We start from the raw sequence: 19,071 nt of genomic DNA on the forward strand, positions 1-19,071 counted from the left end.
AGCCATCACCCGGGATCTATTAGCACTCCACAGGCCTGGGCCTATTCCCTATTTCTAGGACTGTCCTTTAAAGGATGCTGCTTTTCTCCCCCACTGCCAATTGCAATTACATCTGCATGTTTCCCGCCTCCCCAATTCCCATGCAGTACTCCACACCCATCCTAACTTTTCTCCATCCAGTCAAATCACACCAGTTTCTTCCATGCCTGACCCAGAGTGTCCATAGGATGTTATCCCTGGAGAGGATCCTCATTGTCTTTCAGTTCACCTGTATGGACCCCTGTGGAGGCTTTCATACACAAGAGGAGATGAAGGCCCCATCAGCTGGGGGGGTTGGCAACTGATCGAGGTCTGACACCTGTTCTTCCAGATACCCCCTCTTCAGTTCTCCATTCTGACCCCCCTTCCACCTAGATCAGCCCTCCTCCAAAACACCCCTGGGCTTGAGTGCTGTGTCCTGGGGCAGAAGTCACTTGTTATGCCCTGCAGTACATGATTACATATTTTATTGCTATTTTATTGACTAAAGAAGACAATAATAATATGCATTATTTATTGAACACTTAGTGAGTACAAGACACCATACTAATGGATTCTCAAAATGTATTTCTCCCTAAAATACACCTGGAATAGGTGTTATTATCTCTGTGCTACAGATGAGTGAAAAGATGGTCACAGAGATCAACAACTCACCCAAGGCCATACAGAATCTCAACAGCAGCACCCCATCCATTCCATCATCACGAGGATCACCCTCCACATAGCACCGTATCTGCTCTACTTGTCCATTCCCCTCTAGATGTTTGAGCAGCTTGTAGGCAACACTGTGCCTTTTTATTTCTGTATTTCTAGCAAAGTTATTTCATAAACGTTTGATTTTTAACTGTATGCCAGACACTTTTAGTGCACCCAGAGTTCATCTCCTCCAGGAAGCTTTCCTTGATGTGTTGGCTGGGTTCATTGACCCTCTTCTCTGCTCTCAATGCTGTGCTTCTGCCTCAAAACTTGAAAATGCAGCATTGTTTTTAGTTTTCACTAGACTGTTGGTTCATTAAGAACAAGGACCCCATTTGATCCACATCTGTTTTCTATAGGGCCTACCTCATAAACCAGCAAAATCACACCTAACACAGGTTTGTTGGATGAATAAATGTTGATCCTGTACTGATTCTCCTCTGAGCTAGTGGGCTATGAAGCAAAATCCATCACAACTTTGGGATGTGTCTTGCTGTCCCAGTGGTCCCTATACATCTTTAGGTGCAACACAGGGTCTTTGGTGCCCTCTGTCTCGTTCAGAATATCCTTGATACTCCTTGGTTCAGATTTAGTCTTTGCTCTGAAGGAGTTTTATCCCCACCCTCCCTCAGAGCTCCCCCTCTTGCCTTCTCTCTTTGGATCTGCTCATTCCAACAGGGGTGTAATAACTTCCCTCATGCCTTTTTCCAGGCAGGAAAAAGGGCTGAAGTGAATGGAAATTTCCTGTTGCTGGGGATTGAATCATGCCCCCCCCCCCAAAAAAAAAAAAAAACAAAACATGTTCTTTTTCTTAATGGCGTAAACCCATTTGTAAACAGTATCTTTGAATATGTTGAGTCAGGGTGGGGGATTCACTTGTAAACAGGATCTTTGAAGATCCTCTTTAATATGGCCAACTGAATCAGGCTGAGTCCTAATCCATATTATTGGAGAGCTTGAAAAGAGAAGAACTGGATGCCAGAAGTCAGTAGAAAGAGGGAGATCAGACACAAGGAGAGAGATGGCCACGTGACAGGAGGCAGAGATGTAAGCCATGGAACCCCGTGGATTGTGCCAAGCCAGTGCCAGTGCGCTACAGACTTCAGGAAGAAACCACAACCTGTCAAGACCTTGATTTTGGACTTCTAGCCTCACACACCATGAACCAATAAATGTCTGTTGTTTAACCAAAATATTGAGTGACAGTTATCATAGCAGACCTGGCAAACCAAGACATCTGGTAAGCAGAGAACAGTAGAAAGATTCTTAGAATGGGGAGTTGAGATGGGATTCCCCTGGCTTTTGTTCCTTACTACCTCCCACAGGCTCTATAGGGTCAGACACACAGCGGTTTGCCCTGTGTTCAAATGTCTCACACAGAAGAGCTCAATGTTCTTGATGTAGATGAATTGAGCCTGACCAATTTTCTGCCTTGTGGGAACTTGCCCAATCCTTAGCATTTAACCAGATCTCTAAAGAAGGATGGAAGGAGGTAAGTGAATGTTTGTAAAGGTTTGGAGAGAAAGGTAGAGACTTAAGGCTATTGGTGGACTGCATATGGTTGGGGCAAGAATTTGAGCCCCCACCTGGCACCTGAAGTCTAATACTAGTTAGGTGCTGGGCTACCTAGTTGAAAACCTAAGCAAATGCAAGGGGCAAAAGCAAAAAATGTGTACCACAAATATGTGTTTTTAGGATTTTTGTATTTATTATATGTGCTATGCAATCATTGATATGGTCAATGGGAGAATCATCCTTTTGTTAGACTTCATTATGCCATTTTATGGTCTTATATTGTTATGTTTAATTAATTACATTTTAATTATGTTTTTGCATTTAATTAAAATTGGCAGGGTAATAAGGGATTAAGCACAATTCTCTTTTGAGCATTTAGGATGTCCAGTGTTTGTAGTTTGGCCTAGAAAAGCTTGGTCAATCTTGGAGCTTTGGACACTTGGTGACCTTGATCAAATTATTAAATGGATGGGAAAAGGGAAGGAAATGGAACAAAACTTTGTTGAGGAAGTCCTGTTTGCTAGGTTCTGTGCTTGATCCTTCATAAAATGCTCAGAACGAACTGAGGTCAGTTGCATTCACCCTCTTTTTATAGACAAATAGTCAAAAGTTCAGAAATGTGAGTGAGCTGTCCAAGAAGGCACAGAATAAGTGATGGAGCAGGGATTCACATCCAAATCTGTCTCACTCTAAGAATGTCTCTTTTTGCTTCCAGATTTTCATCTCTCAAAGGAAGGAATTAACCAATTGGTTTAAAATACTCCTTACCTCTCTTTCTTTACAGTTTAGTGTTCTTTTGACATTTGGTTAAGCTGACTTAATCTGCTTAATGTCAGCAATGCATTTTAAATAGGGGCATTGAAGTTCACCCCCATTAAAGCATTTGTGGGAGGCACCTGCACTTAAAAACACAATGCAAATTCCAACTGTCAAATCATTGCCAGTTCTTTCTTTCTCCCGGTTGCAGACCCAGGCCCCCACATCTCCTTTCTAGAGTCAAAACCAGCAGAGAGGAGGAAAAAATAGCATCTCAGGACTTAGGGTTGGGGGAAATTTATTCTTAAGGATGGCTGAGTACAGTGATAACAGCCTCCCCTCCCTCTCTAAGAGCTTCTGAATATGCTTGTGTCCTGGCTCCACAGGGCCTAGGGGTGGGTCTGGGGTGCAGAAATGGCCTGCCCTTTACGGTTTTCATTGAACAGTTTGTTCTAAGCAGTGAGATTGGTGGGTGATTGCTGTCAGAGAAGCAAGTGTGCTGTGCTACTGCATCAATAAATTGATTTCAAGTTTAAAACAAAACAAAAACAAAAACAAAAAAGCATCTCCTTTTGCTTCCCGGAGTGCTTTGGAAAATAGCATGTTCTCAACCAATATGTGCTGACTGCTGACTATTAACTGATTGTTGGAAATTCTTTAGATGGAGGAGAGAAGGAAATGCTTCTTGCTGCTCTCTTGCTACTCTGCCTTCGCTTGTGAAAACATGAGAAAGAGAGGAAAAGGCGCCATGGACACAAATGCCTTCTGGAATGCTCTCAGGATGCCCCATCTAGACCTCAGTCAAAATATATTCAAATCAGAATTCATCATTCCCATTCTTCTCTCAATTTGGCCCCAACTCTGTCTTGCACCAAAGGCTCCCCTATGTCCTATTTCAGGACTAAATACTACAGGTAAAAAAAACTCTAAATTCTGATTGCACAGTGGTTGGTATTTTTACCATATATCCAGATATTTGACAATTATTCCTGAATCTCCACCCAATCAAGAAAACTGATAGCCATTCTTGATTTCTCCCATATCCCATACTTGAAGGGTCAACCAGTGCTACTGATTGTACTCCTACAACACCTCTCAAATCCTCCTCTCCAGGAATCCTACTACTATATTATTTGAGGCCCTCACCATCTCTTCCTGACTGGTCTTTCTGCCTTATGTCTCACCACTGTCATTTTTTTCTTTCCATGCAGTAATCATAGCGAGGCCCTGAAAATCAAAATCTAACATACAGCTCCCCTGCTTAAAATCCAATTCCACAGGACCAATTTTGATCTCTCCCACATAGTACATTAAGCCCAGTGCAATTCATTCATTTATCTATATTTGTCAAGCACATCTTATATGTTAGGCAATGCTCTACAAAGTGGGGATTCAGTGCTAATGAAAAAAGACAAAAATCCTTGTCCTTATGAAGCCTACCTTCTTAGAGAAGGGTGACAGTAACCAATTAGATAAATAAGTAAATTACACAGTATGTTAGGTAGTTTTAAGTGCTAAGACAAAAAAAAAAGTAGGTAAGAGGGTTAGGGAGTGTAGGGTTGAAGTTAAGGAGGTAGGTGGCATCATTAAAGAAGGTGATCAGAGGTGGTCTCATTGAGAAGGGATCCCTTGAGTCAAATCCTGAAGAAGTACAAGAGCTAGGCATGCAGCTACATGGGGCAATAGAATTCTAGGCAATGAAAACAATGAGTTCAAGGGTTCTGGAAATAGCCATGAGGCCAGGGTAGCAGGAGGGGGTTTACGGAGTGAAGAGTAGTAGGAAATGAAGCAACAGCTGGATATGGGGCAGGGGACGCCAGATCAAGGTGAACCTTGTAAAGTTTTTCTGTTTAGTTTTGTTTGTCTTTTTTATATTTTATATTTTTTATTATTTTTTTTATAATTGCTTAGTCTGCATGAGAAGGCAAGTGATTGGGGGAGTTTGTTAGAGAGAAGGGTACCAGTATCTGATTATTATTTTAACAGGATCATTCTTCTGTGTTGAAAATAGGATGCAAAAAGAAGCAGAGGTATGCCAGTCAAGAAGCAACTGTAAACTATGAAAATATGTAATAAGTCAAGGAAAGGAGGAGGGTGTCTTGTGGCAGCGTTGATGCTATTGATCAACGGGATGATCATGTCAGAAAGAAAACCACAACTTTGACCCTGAGCTACTAGAAGAGTGGAGCTACCATTAACTGACATGTGGGAGGCTATGGAGTGGGAGGCTTGTTTTGGGAGGACTCTCAGGAACTCAGTTTTAAAAATGTTACACTTGAGATGCCTAATAGACATTCAAATGCATACGTTAAGTAGGCAAGATATATAGGTCTGGAATTCAGGGGAGAAGTTTGGAATATAAATATACATTTGAGATTGATTCATCAGCAAACATGTGCCATTTAAATATGTGGGATGAAATGAGATTAGCCAAGAAGTGAGTGTCATGAAAAAGAGAAGGAATCTGAAGTCAGAGTACTAGGATGCTCCAATGGGGGGAGTCCGGGGAGATGACAGAGAACCGGCAAAAGAGACTGAGAGTGGGAAACCAACAAAATCAGAAGGAAAGTCAGAGGGCAGTGGTATCCTGCAAAACCAGTAAGAGTGTTTAAAGAGCATAGGGCAATGCTATGTCCAATGCCTCAGCGAGGGGAGGTAAGACAAGGGTGAGACAAGACCACTGGATTTTGCAAGAGAAGGCCATCGGTGGTCTTGAGAAGAGAAGTATATGGTATATTAAGAGGGAAGTGGGGTCAAGAAAGAGTTCCTCCCTGCCTGTGAGAGTTGTTTTTTTTCCCTTTAATGGGTATAATAATTGAGTGTTTTATGCTTTGTTGAACCATCCAATACAGCAGGACAATGGTGAAAAGGGGTGGGGTGGGGGGTGCAGGAGTGATATCCTTGAATAGTGAGAAGGTACAAGATGCAGCACACAGGTAGGAGGGTCAGGCCTTAGCTAGACCAGGAGCAGCTCATCCACAGCAAGAGGAGGGGGAGAGAACCCATGGACACATCCAGTTAGGTGGTCAAATGTGGTGGTGAGACTGTGTGAATATTCTCCTCTGAGTGGTATGTTATTCTCAATAAAGAAGAAAACAAAGTCGTCTGCTGAGAGTGAGGATGGGGTTGCAATTGTTGGCAGTAGGAGAAGAAAGAAGGAGGCTTAAAATGGTCATCTAGGAACATAGGAGAGGGGATGGACTAAAGATTAATGAGCAGATTTCAGGGCTCCCTTGATTAAAGGGGATGATCTGAACTCTGTCTAGTAATTCTGCTCTCTCATTATCTGCCCTTAAAACACATCCACCATGGTCCTGCCTTCCAGCCACTAGCTCTAGCTGTGCTCACATGCACACTCCTGAGCATTCTCCTCTCCCTTCCCCATCCAGCCAGCCCCTACTCGTGATCAAGGCTTTGTTTACTCCTAACATTGCCCAAGAAGCACGTACTGATGCCCTGGTGAGATCAGTCCCCTCCCCAGTGCTCCCATAACACCTATGCACATTTCCATCCTCACCCTCACTATAGTCTCCTGCAGTTTCCTCTTCTCCTGTTTGTCTTCCTCATTACACTATAGTTCAGGGGTTCTCAACCTCTAGCAGCCATCAGAATCACCTATGTTAAAACACAGACTGCCACTTCCCTTACTCACCCCAGTTTGAGATTCAGTAGATCTGTTGTGGGTCAACAATTTTCCAGGTACTGCTGATGCTGGGGCAGGAGGGGATCTCCCTTTGAGAACCACTGTTCTTGTTCTTTAAAGGCTCGGATTGAGTGCGATTAATATCTATATCCCCAGCACTAGACACCACAGCTGACTCACAGCAGAAATTCAGAAAAGTTTTGTTAAGCTGACAAGGCACACTTCACTGACTAATAAGAAGCAAAATAAGGTACCTGAATGGTGAGCTCTCTCCCTTCTCGGTTAATTTTCAAGCGGTGCATCCTTCGGTTGGCAAAGTTCTCTACATCGATGGTGAATACATGGCTTTCTTCTTTGCTCAGCTGATAGCGAACCTGTAAACTTCCTTGAAAGAAAAATATTGGAAATTAGAATTAAAAGTATGACCCATAAAATACAAAAGGGTGGTAAGATTATCTTTAATGTTTTAAAGGGAGCCATGTCTGAAATCCTTCTGTCAGTCATTTTTTAAAAAGATATAGCCTAAGTTGTTACTATAGCATCAGTTTCCATATAGAAAATCCTGTGAGTACAGATACAAAATTAAAGTGTATGTGTTTGTATTACCAGGAACCAAAATAGTATTTTAGAAAAAACAATCAGATGCAAGCCTATTTTGTATTTGAATTGTGAAAACTTTAGTAAGGTAGAGTTAAGTGCTTTCCACTCTTTCTTTAATTTTTACCACTTCCTGTAAAACTCCTTTCTCCCTCACTGGCCTCTCCCTTTTAGACCCACGGCAGAGAAGGAGAACTTCATACTATCTTCATCCATCGATGCCCCTGATTGGAGTTTGGTCTAGTTAGGGCACAGTGACACGTTTGAACCCTGAATGACCCATTGGGACATTCAAATTTCTCTAGTATCATGTTTTCCAATTAGCTGTTTGAAATCCATTCGTGCCCAGGAAATCAATTTCCTGGGTCTCAATCAGCATTTCTTACAAAATGGAACAGATTGAAAAGGAAATATGAGAGTCCCAAGAGAAATATTAAGGACAAGAAGTGTATCAACTATGTGTCTGTGTGTGTGTGTGTGTGTGTGTGTGTGTGTGTGTGTGTGTGTGTGCATGTGTGAGGGAGAGAGAGACAGAGAGGCAAGAGAGAACTAGAGAGAATGTGAGCATTGCATCCCAATGCAAAATGTGTTTTGTACTGTGGATCACATTCAAAACAGTTTGAAACCCACTGTTGTAGGAGAAAAACACCATAGAGAACAAATGTTTATCAGTGGCTATTTTTTCCCAGGTGCTGTATCAGGCACTTTTTCTCCTGCAATCCTTGCCACAGTGTCATTGGTTGAGAGTTGGATGGACTAGACAAGTGCATGCTGCCGTGTTCCCTTCCAATATTCGCTGGTAATTGACCTAGTGTCATCAGAGCCCATGCACACTGGATGACAAAGTTGCTTTCCCTGTGCAAGCCTGGGGGCTTGAGGGGCTGTGCCATAGGCTCCTGGCCATTAGGGAGAAAGGACAAGTCACACAGAGTTCATCCTTCTTGGATGGCCCCTCAAAGTTCCTCAGATTCCTGAAACAACTCTGTGACCTTCCTAAGATCTCCCATCCTTCCCTGGATGCTGATTTTAGGAAGACAAGAGACTCAAGTAAACCACCAAGTATTTGATTTTTTTTTTTTAAATCAAAGGCTGTTCATTTCACAAATAAAGCATGCTCATGAAATTCCAAAATACCTGAATATGAAATAAGATTGTAAAATAATCTCAGAATAGAATGGGAGAAAATATTTTGGGACTATATTATAGCACTACCCAAACAGAGCCTGCCCAGAGGAGAAGTTCATTACAGCCAGTCTTGGTTTCCCCAGTTCTTCTTCTCTTCTTTTGGTTCAGAACATCACAGATTTTTCAGATATGAATTCTTTGTTCCCTAGAAGTAGCATCTATGGTGAAAAGAAGAGGTGGGAAGGGTGAAGTGCAGATATGTGTGTAGGGAAAGACCCGTCTCCTGCACAAGTGGGCTGTGCAAGTAGTATGTTCTTCCTGGCTGCTTTTAATTCTAAGAATAGGGGTGTTTCAATTCAAGCCAATAAAGTAAACCAGGGTGTGAATATCATGTGCCAGGAATGGTGATAAGTAACATTCCTTGAAGCCATCTGAACTCTCTTCTAGTCCCACTGTCCTGTTAACACATTCACAAGTCCACATTCCCCATGTATTTGCTATTGTAGATATCACTTCCATTTCAGACATCTTTACTAATAACTATCTTACAACCATCCTCTTTGCTTGTCAAAGTATTCTAAAGTTTCCCCAACAGTGCAGATTCTATCTAAGATGTAACGGCTGCTGCTTCTTAGAAACATACAAATATTTCTCTCTCCTTCCAGGAGGTTTTGATGCAATAAATACCCCTCAAAGTAACCCAATATGATATCCTGAATCCTGCAAACTCATTTTCACATGACTTCTAGGAGAAGAAAACTCAGTCCATGACTTTTCATAGTAAGTCTGACAACAGTAAAGGCTGACTCCCAGGGCTCTCTGCGGCCCACAGGTGAGATGGAGAAGAGGGACTAGGCTTACTAACTGCCTTTACCGGCATCCTCTTCAGCTGCTTGGCCAGGGACCCATGAGCCATTTCTCCTGTCTTGTATTGCACTCTGGTTATTCAGCAGATACAGCAGCTTCTTGCAGGGATGGTCACATCTGTTAGTCTCTGCAGAACTCTGTTACACAAATAAGTTCATGCTGCCCTCGGGCTCTCTTCTGCATGCTCCATCTCCACTCTTCCACTGCCTCCCAGGAGATTTCCTTTCATAATGGCAGACATTGCAGGTTTATAGTCCCATAGGCAGTGAACTGATTCTGAGGGAAGGTGCCGGAATAAATCTAATAAACCAAAAAATGGACTGCCATGGAGAAGAATTCACTGCAATTTCTCTAAGGTCCTACAATGAATTTCTCTCCTTTTTGGTATCATTTATTTTTCCTGTTAGTATGCATCAACATTGCTACATTATAGAGGCCATACATCTTTGCGTGTATCCATATCCAGGGAGGTAAGATGTTCACAACATGGAAATTAGAAATGAGACTGATTTGAGCCCCAGTCAGGCTCTCCCCTGGAAAAAAACATAATTATAATGGAACGACTTTTTGTCATCAGCAGGGACCCTGTAAAAGTTTGAAAGCATTCCATTAATGTTGTAGCATTCAAATGGCCTCAATTATTTCAAAATTGAAATGATACATTCATTATTATTTTAGAACTTTAGGCAAAATCTATTTCATTATTTTTAGAATTAAGCAACTGTTATTATCAATGCCACTTTTTAAAAAAAGTGAAAATCCATCATTTTTTTTAAGTACTTAAAATCAGTGACTTTGATTCCTCAAGTGAAAGAAGGTTGTTGCTAAACTTCCTTGTTGCTTTCCAGACCAAGTTACCACATCTTGGCTTTATGCACACACTTCATCATGACTGAATTCCTCTTCATCACTGTACTTTCATCTGGTATCTGTTTAAAAAAATTTTTCTTCATTTTGCAGGTGAAGAAACAGAGGTACTTTCTACCATTCAAAGTTAGTAAGCGATAAGAGTCTGATTTTTAAACTACAGTGGTACCTCAGTACTCATCATTAATTGGTTCTGGGAGGCACAATGAGTACCAAAAATGATGAGTACCAAACAAATTTTTCCCATAAGGAATAATGTAAATAGATTTAATGCATCCCCAAACCAAACACAATGCACATTTTTAAGACAATATGTAAAAAGATATGGTTGTGTATCATTACATCAGAAATAAACTTAAAAATTAATAAATACTTAGATTAAATAAAATAAAACCTTCACTTTACCTGCACTGAGAAGAGTCCATGGCCTAATGGGATGCTGGGAGGAGAGCTGTGAGGAGAGGCTACTTGAACATTGGAGTGTTACCAATAGAACATCAGGCACTTGCACTTCAGGTAATCTTTCTCTTTTCTGCCTTTTTTCACAGTCTCTGACACACTCTTTGTCACCTTCACTAAAAATTTATCCAGTGAGGACTGCTTCTGTCTTCTTTCCAGAATTCCTCAAAAATGTGAAATTGTTTGGTTACTCAATAAATTCACATTTCTGCTTGTCAGAGCTTTGTCTGGGTGGTACTTCTCCACAAAGTTTTGAACTTCTGCCCATTTTGCGCACATTTCTTTTAGCAAGGAACTGGGGACGTCCTCCCTTATCTCCTCCTCATCGGTCTCATCACAGGTAAAAAGTTGGTGGGGAATAAAACCCTCAGCTCTACATAGTCTTGAAGTGCAATGACCAATTCCTCAGGAGCCTTTTTATTAGCACTCGCTGCCTTGCAATGCCTCACGACACTGTGGATGCCAGTCCTCTTTTTAAAATTATCAAAACAGGCATGGCTGGCTTTAAAACACTTCAACACTCTAATCACCCGTTTCCCATTTGTTTTTCAATACACTGTTGCCCGCTAACTGCTTCTCCTTTACACAAATTAATAACAGCTTTTCAACTTCCAACAGTAAAGTGTTGCTGCTTTGTTAATACTTAAACTCCTTTCACAGCGTCAGCCTTTTTTTAATCACTTCTTTATTCTTAATGATGGTGGAGACCATTGTTCTAGGCATACCGCATTCCCTAGCAGGGTCTTTAATGTGAACACTGCTCTCATATTTGCCTATTATTTCTTTTTTTTGCTCAATGGTGGTGCGAAGTAATTTTCTTTTTGCTCAGCACTATCACTGCCCATTTTCTTAGGACCCATAATGAGAAAAAAAAGCACAAAAATATGAAAATGACCACAGGGGTTTGTGCACAGGGCAAGAGCTATCACGTGAGTAATGCGTGAAACTTTGTTTCGGCTGGAAAGGGTAGCGGGTCAAGAGAGAACTGACACCGGCAAGTTCTAGCATGCATGCATAGCACCAAACAAATGACAAGTGACGAGTACCGGGACAAAATTTTCACATCAAAATGCATCGAGTACCAAATTTGATGAGTTTCAAAGCAGTCGAGTACCAAGGCACCACTGTAAATCTAACTGGTTCCGAAGAACGTGGCTGCCCTTGAACCAAGATGACCCCATGTGATCATTCAACCTTTCTCACTAAGCTTCCTCCCATCCTGCAAAAATCACTGCAAAGTCAGTTCTTCCAGGAAGCCTTCCCTGACTTCTTTAATGTAACTTCTTCTGCTCTTTTCTATCCTAACATATCTATTTCTGTGCCTGTCTCCCACACAAATCTATAAACAACTTGGGTTTGGGGTCATACCTTATACTTGGATTTCCATTGGCTGGCATGGAAAGAATACATTTACTGAATACCAGAAAGCATTCAGTAAATGTGGAAATAAGGAAAGGAGGGAAGGGGCAAGGAAGGAATGAGTGGCTGACTAAAGGAATGAATGCCTGATTAAAGGAATGAAGAAATGAAGGAAGAGGGAGCCAAAAATATTCAACAAGTCTTAGAAATGGTTCGTGCCTAAAGGAATAACCTCTATGGAACAGTACAAATTTAAGTAGGACCTATTCTCATTAACTCCAGAGACCAGTTGATCTTAAATATTGCCTCATCTTGGTGTTTACTGGCCAGGAGTTGGGCCACATCTGTCTAGGAAATCCCAGTGGTGACATGACAAAGGGAATGAATAATTCCAGACAGTGTGCCAGTCTAAATGTATTATGTCCCCCAAACACCATTATCTTTGATGTAATCTTGTGTGGGCAGAACTATCATTGTGAATTAGATTGTAATTCTGAGTGTTTCCGTGGAGATGTGCCCCACCCAACTGTGGGTGATGACTCTGATTGGATAATTTCCATGGAGATGTTGGCCCACCCATTCAGGGTGGGTCTGAATTAAATTACTTGAGCACTGTATAAGCTCAGACAGGAGGAGCAAGCTTGCTACAGCCAAGAGGGACACTTTGAAGACACATAGAAGCTGAGAGAGGAGCTGCAGATGAGAGATAGTTTGAAGATGGCTGTTGAAAGCAGACTCTTGCTCTGGAGAAGCTAGGAGAGGACAAACACCCCAAGAGCAACTAAGAGTGACATTTCTGAGGAACTGCAGCCTAGAGAGGAATGTCCTGGGAGAAAGCCATTTTGAAACCAGAACTTTGGAGCAGATGCCAGCCACGTGCTTTCCCAGCTAACAGAGGTTTTCCAGACGCCATTGGCCATCCTCCAGGGAAGGTACCCGATTGTTGATGACTTATTTTGGACACTTTATGGCCTTAAGACTGTAACCTTGTAACCAAATAAACCCCCTTTTTAAAAGCCAATCCATTTCTGGTGTTTTGCATTCCGGTAGCATTAGCAAACTAGAACAGACTCCAAGCATCTGGAATATTGTGGTCTGTCCTTTCTTCCCACCTGTGTCTGAGGCCATTGTATTTCAGAAATCTTATTATCTTTTTGAGACTTGGACTCCAACAATTGCCTTGAAGTTTTTCCATCTTGTTAGTGTTTATGGTTCTATGTCTTTACCAAGCATTTGGATATGTCTTACATGCTTAGTCCACTGGTTTTCAAATTTGCTTGAAATTATAACATTTTATTCAAGTGAAAACTACAGTGAAAGTTATTATAGAAAACAAAGGAAACTATGGAGCTGCCGGAGCTGAAGTTGGAATTGGTTTCTATAGAGATCTGCTCACTGTCACTGCTTCCCCCACCCCCTGCTTCTCCCAACCTTTAATGTTGGCCAATGGAATTCCTTGGGCTCGCAAGGAACCCTACCAGGATTTGGTCACATGTCTTCCATGGACAGTGTCTTGTAACCCTTATGTGATCTCTGTGAGCCACAGTCCAGAAAGCAGACCTTTCCCCTGCAGTCCAGACCCTTGGGACCCCACATTCCTGGTTTCTGGAAGGTCACAGCTCACCACATATCCATTGGGAGCTCACCACTGTATTAGGCTTGGCTTAAATCAATCAATACTAGTGTCTCTGTGCATCTAAGTAGATATAAATGGCTCAGGAAAGAGACCTGTAGGTTAAAGAAATGATGCTCACCTTGGAAGATGTTGAACCTATTTTCAAAGCTATTCTAATACACACCAAAGTATGGCCAAGTACCTTTTATCAAGACATTTTACTCTTTATTTATTGTTTGAAAATCATCTACACATGATTGGTTTAATAGACTAGAAACTCAGAATTTAAAAACCCAAATTCTATCTAGTTCTGAGTCTTGAGATAAAGCCAAGAGTAAAGATTATTGCACCCCGATTTTTCAAGAACATCATTATCTGCTTGTTTGCTTTAACTTTTTCCGCTTTTCCAATCTTATTCCTCTAATCTGTCCTCTCTTTTGCCATTAGTGTGACTACTAGAACACCTATTTGGCCATGTAATTCTAAAGCCTAAAAAATTCCAAGGATCTCTAATTCTACCTGATAAATTCCAATTTCTTTGTATTAAATGCAAGACCATTTCCCTACCTTTCTAATTGTATCACACACCATATTGTTCAAATCCGTAGTTACACCTGCACATTCAGCATGCCCCCATAAAGAATTCTCTTCCTTGTTTCTCAGCTCAGAACATGTTCCTGCTCCCTTATCTGCCTGGTGATCTCCTCCTCATTCTTTAATAGTCAGCTCAGGTGACCCAGGTCCCCACACACCCTTCAGACTGATAAAATCATTTCCTTCACTAGATCACCACTGGGCTCACTCTTAGAACCAGTCTCATTACATCCTGGCCCTTTGGTCTTTCTCCTCCTTTTGAATTTAAGTTGCCATAGGAGGAATAGTTGCTTATTCATATTTGAGTCTTCAGAGAATAGCACAGAGCCTGCTATTTTAAGTTCCCGAAAGTCATTTATTGAATAAAATAGCTGTCTTGTTGGAATCCACCACTTCACCAAATTTACACATGAACATTTATTCAATGCCTACTGAATGCCAGGCACTACAGAAACAGTTATAACACTATATCTCTATATTTAAAGGGGTTATAATCTGGTTGAAGAAAATGTAGAAAAAGTCACACTTGCTTGTTATTGTGTGCCTGTTGTGTAATAGGTACTCAACCTTGACTATATATATATTTTTTTCATTAAATTCTCAGATTAGAAATGTAATTTCATAAAGGTAAGAAACTTCACAAGTGAAAAAATGGTGAAATCATATTCAAACCCAGGAGTACAGAACTTCAAAGTGTGTGTTCTTTCCACCACACCATGCTATCTCCAAAGAGATGTACGGTAGTGTAGATTGATAAGTGAATGGAGAGACGGATGGCTGGGTGGGCATAGTGAAAGATGGTTGATTTCATAGACAATAAATGCTTTCTGGATTGAAAATAATGGCTAAAGTGATCAGGGAGAGTTTTACAGAAATGGAGGTGTAAGGAAGGGAGGGCAGAACTAACTAGGCCAAGGGGGAAAAAGTACACTTGGTATAGTTGTAGAAATAAAAGCAGAGCAATGTGACTGTATTTCAGCATGCTTGCAGCCATAGAACTGTAAGCCATTGGCACTATTGAGAACCTTGGCAGACATCTGCCCATCCAAGCTACTCATTTTAGATGGGGGCACTATGATTCTTCAACACCAAGTGGGAACTTGGAGGAGGGTGGCAGAAAGAGAGGGCACACTGGGAAGTCCCGTTCCAGAATGCCAAAGAATTTGGACTTGTTCCTGTAAAGAGGGATCCCCTAAAGAGCTTTAAGCATATGAGTGGTTGGACCAATCTACACAAAGCGATATTTTAAGAAAATTAGACTGGGTACCACAGTGTGCATGTCAGATCGAAAGAGGAAGACATGAAGCACTGTTGACTCTCACAACATCAAACACTGGTCAAAAGGAAAACTGAGCTAAGCATTGTAACACCCCTGAGGCACAAGAGCCCATTATCATATTATTTGGGGGCTTGATTTACTTTAATAGGATTTGCCAGTTACTTTCTTTACCACATCATTTTGAAAGAAGCGGCTCTTTTTAAAATTTTATTTTATGAGTCTTATTAAAAATGGTTTTAATGGAAGCTACTTTTGGTTAGTTGATTTTTTAAATTTAGTTTTATTTAGATACATTCACATACCATGCAGTCATCCATGATGTACAATCAACTGTTCTCAGTGCCATCATATAGTTGTGCCTTCATCACTCCAATCAATTTTTGAACATTTTCTTTACACCAGGAACAATAAAAATAACACAAAAAAAAAAAACAAAAGTAAAAAAGAACACCCAAATCATCCCCCTCAAACAACCCCAATCTTCATTTAGTCCCTGTCCCCATTTTTCTACTCATCCATCCATACACTGGATAAAGGGAGTGTGACCCACAAGGTTTTCACAATCACACTGTCACCCCTTGTAAGCTACATTGTTATACAATTGTCTTCAAGAGTCAAGGCCACTGGGTTGGCATTTGATAGTTTCAGGTATTTACTTCTAGCTGTTCCAATTCACTTATACTTAAAAAGGGATATCTATATAGTGCATAAGAATGCCCACCAGAGTGAACTCTCAACTCCATTTGAAATCTCTCAGCCACTGAAGCTTTATTTCCTTTCATGTCATATCCCCCTTTTGGTCAAGAGGATGTTCTCAATCCCACCATGTCAGGCCCTGATTCATCTTTGGGAGTCATACCTTGCATTGACAGGGAGATTTACACCCCTGGGAGTCAGGTCCCACATGGGGGAAGGCAGTGAGTTCATCTGCCAACTTGGCTTAGCTAGAGAGAGAGAGAGGGCCACATCTGAGCAACAAAGAGGCACTCAGGGGGAGAATCTCAGGCACAAATATAAGCAAGTTTAATCTCTCCTTTGCAGCAACGAGCCTCACAAGGGCAAGCCCCACGATAGAGGGCTTGGCCCATCCAACTGTCAGTCCTCAATGTTTGTGAGAACATCAGCAACAATCCAGGTGAGGAAGTCCAACACCTCTGCATTTTCCCCCAGCTCCTCAGGGGGGCCCTGCATATATATTTTTATTCTCTGCCTGAATTACTCTGGGATGTGTCACTATTTCACACTAACCTGTGAAAACCTACCAGATCTTACTTCCTATTCAAAGCTCCATGTAATCATGTTTGAACAAGCTGACTGTACAAATTATTTTGTTTAGTGTACTACAGAAAATATAGATCCTACTCCAGACAACCATCTCTTCCCTTGTTCTCACATCAAAGTTGAAGTTTTAAAACACAGTCACTATCATCCTTTACCCTTTGGCCCGATTTTCCTTAATCCTAACCAGATCTGCTTCATTATTCTTTCTGTTTGAAGTCTAGACTGTTTTTCAGCTTTCTAAACAGTTGCTGTATGCGCTAATAATGATGTTCCTATCTGCTGAGCTCTAGCTCTGAGTTTCAGGTGTCACACAGATATCCCACATTCCAGAGACCAATCAGGCCATACACAAAGTGATCAGCATCTCAGAATTTGGAGATAGCCATTACAATTTAGGAATAGATATGACTGTTGTAAGAGCTTACAGTCTAGGGTCCATTACAGTGAGCATTCCCCTGACAAGCTATGCTCTAAGATTCAATTCTGAGTTTACACATTGTAGTTAGCCCATATTGGTGAGGAGTTATAGTATTTGCCTTTGTTTCTGGTGTACTTCACTCAAAACGCTGTCTACAGGATCCATTCACCTTGATAGTATTTCACAGCTTCACTCCTTTTCTCAGTTGCTCAATATTCCACTGTATACACATACAATAGTTCACCCTTCTGTTTCTGTTCCTCAGTGAATGTACCCTTAGGCCACCTCCACCCATTGCAAATCAAGCATACTGCCTCCATAAACACCAGTGTGCAAATGTCCACCATTGTCCCTGCTCTCAGATCTTCCAAGCATATACCCCATAATGAGGTTGCAGGACCTTATGCAGCAACTCTTCTTTATGTTAGATCATTTCCATTCCATGCCAGTACCCTGTCCCAGATTTACGCAGCTTCTTATGAACCCTTTAGTTTCTACTAATCCAGACCATCCCACCAACTAGCACTTCTTCTAGTCTTCATCTCTTCTTTTAGTGGTACTGGTTGCTCAGGTCAAAACTCATCCTTGCTTCCTTCATTTCCCCTGCCAACACTGCCCCACACTTACCCCATATACAAATAATCCATAATTCCTATTTTCTTTATGTTCAAAATAAATCCTGCATCTCCACCCTTCTCTTTAGCTTCACTGCCACACCCAAACCTAGCCCATCATCCTCTCACCTAAACCATTACAACAGTATCTGAACTTGTTCCTAAGTCCAGTCTTACCTTCCCATCCCCCCATTCATTCTCTAGATGGCAGCCAGAATAAGCTGTTTAGTGTGTAAATCAGACGTCATTGCTAAAAATGTTGTATTGCTTCCTCAGTGCACTTGGAATAAAATTCAAATTCACTGTCATTGCCTGAAAGACCCTAAATGATCTTCCTCTGCACGTCTTGGATTTCCCTCCATTCCCCACTTGCTCTCACTGACTATATTCCAACACTTGACCAACTTATGATCCTCAAGCTGCTGAGCCCATTCCTGCTGTAGAGTCTTTACACCTGCGGTTCTCTCCACCTGGAATTCTCCTCTTCTAGATCTTTTGACAGAAAGCTCCACTTCACTCATTATCTTAGGTCAGATATCACCCACACATTGATCCCTTCTCTACCCATCACATCCATCTTTGTACCTCTGTCTAATGATGCATCTCAAACTGTTGGTAATGATTGATTAGTACTCCATGGAATCAGTATCTGAATTTAGTGTTTGTTTTGACTAATAATGGCAATGCCTCCATAATCCCAACTACTACCTCCTACCTTTCTGGGTCACTCCTGCTAGTACCTGCACTCTAATAGTCCTTGGTCAGTAGATTAATCTCACCACTTTTTCATTGTCCCTCAGCCCCTGCCTGTCCTCTTTTCTCTCCTTACTGAGCTGAAATTGCTTGGGCAATCACTGAACTCAAATAGCTTGGTCAATCACTACATCCTCTTGTAATATTGCCTTAATTCCATGCCTCACTCTTGCTTTGAGTGAGATATTCATCCAACTTTGAATATTTGCTCAGCAGAACCATATCTCTGCTAAAATCCATACCTCGCCTAATCTACTCCAGCAGAGAGCAGCTGGCTAGGGAAAACACAAACCACACACACATTTCCTATGCCACTTTAAATTCATGACCACCAACTTCATGTTGGCCTTTATTGTGTCCTTGCTTATCATCCTAAGTCCACTCACTCAGTCGTTCAGGTCATTATTTAATGCTTCTCCTCTTACCTCAAATCTCCCATGCCACCTTCTCACTCTCAGCTGATTACCTTGTTCCATGCTCCCTTTAGGAAATTGAAGCAGTCAGAAGAGAAATTTTACAAACTCCTGCTACCCTTTTTACTGACGTACCAATTTCTAAATCCATATTCTTTGCCTTCCTTCCTATTAATTTAGA

At 41.4% G+C, this 19,071-nt stretch overlaps 1 protein-coding gene across 1 annotated transcript in view; it reads right to left on the reverse strand.

Annotated features, from left to right (window-relative positions):
* The window catches only part of CNTNAP5 (contactin associated protein family member 5), an 860,113-nt gene that overhangs the window by 55,536 nt on the left and 785,506 nt on the right, over positions 1-19,071 (reverse strand). The window contains 1 exon segment of the mRNA XM_037849799.1: positions 6,904-7,034. Within this exon segment, the coding sequence (XP_037705727.1) occupies positions 6,904-7,034 (131 nt within the window).

The sequence above is a fragment of the Choloepus didactylus genome, chromosome 9 (genome assembly GCF_015220235.1).
Source record: "Choloepus didactylus isolate mChoDid1 chromosome 9, mChoDid1.pri, whole genome shotgun sequence".
Classification (NCBI taxonomy): domain Eukaryota; kingdom Metazoa; phylum Chordata; class Mammalia; order Pilosa; family Megalonychidae; genus Choloepus; species Choloepus didactylus.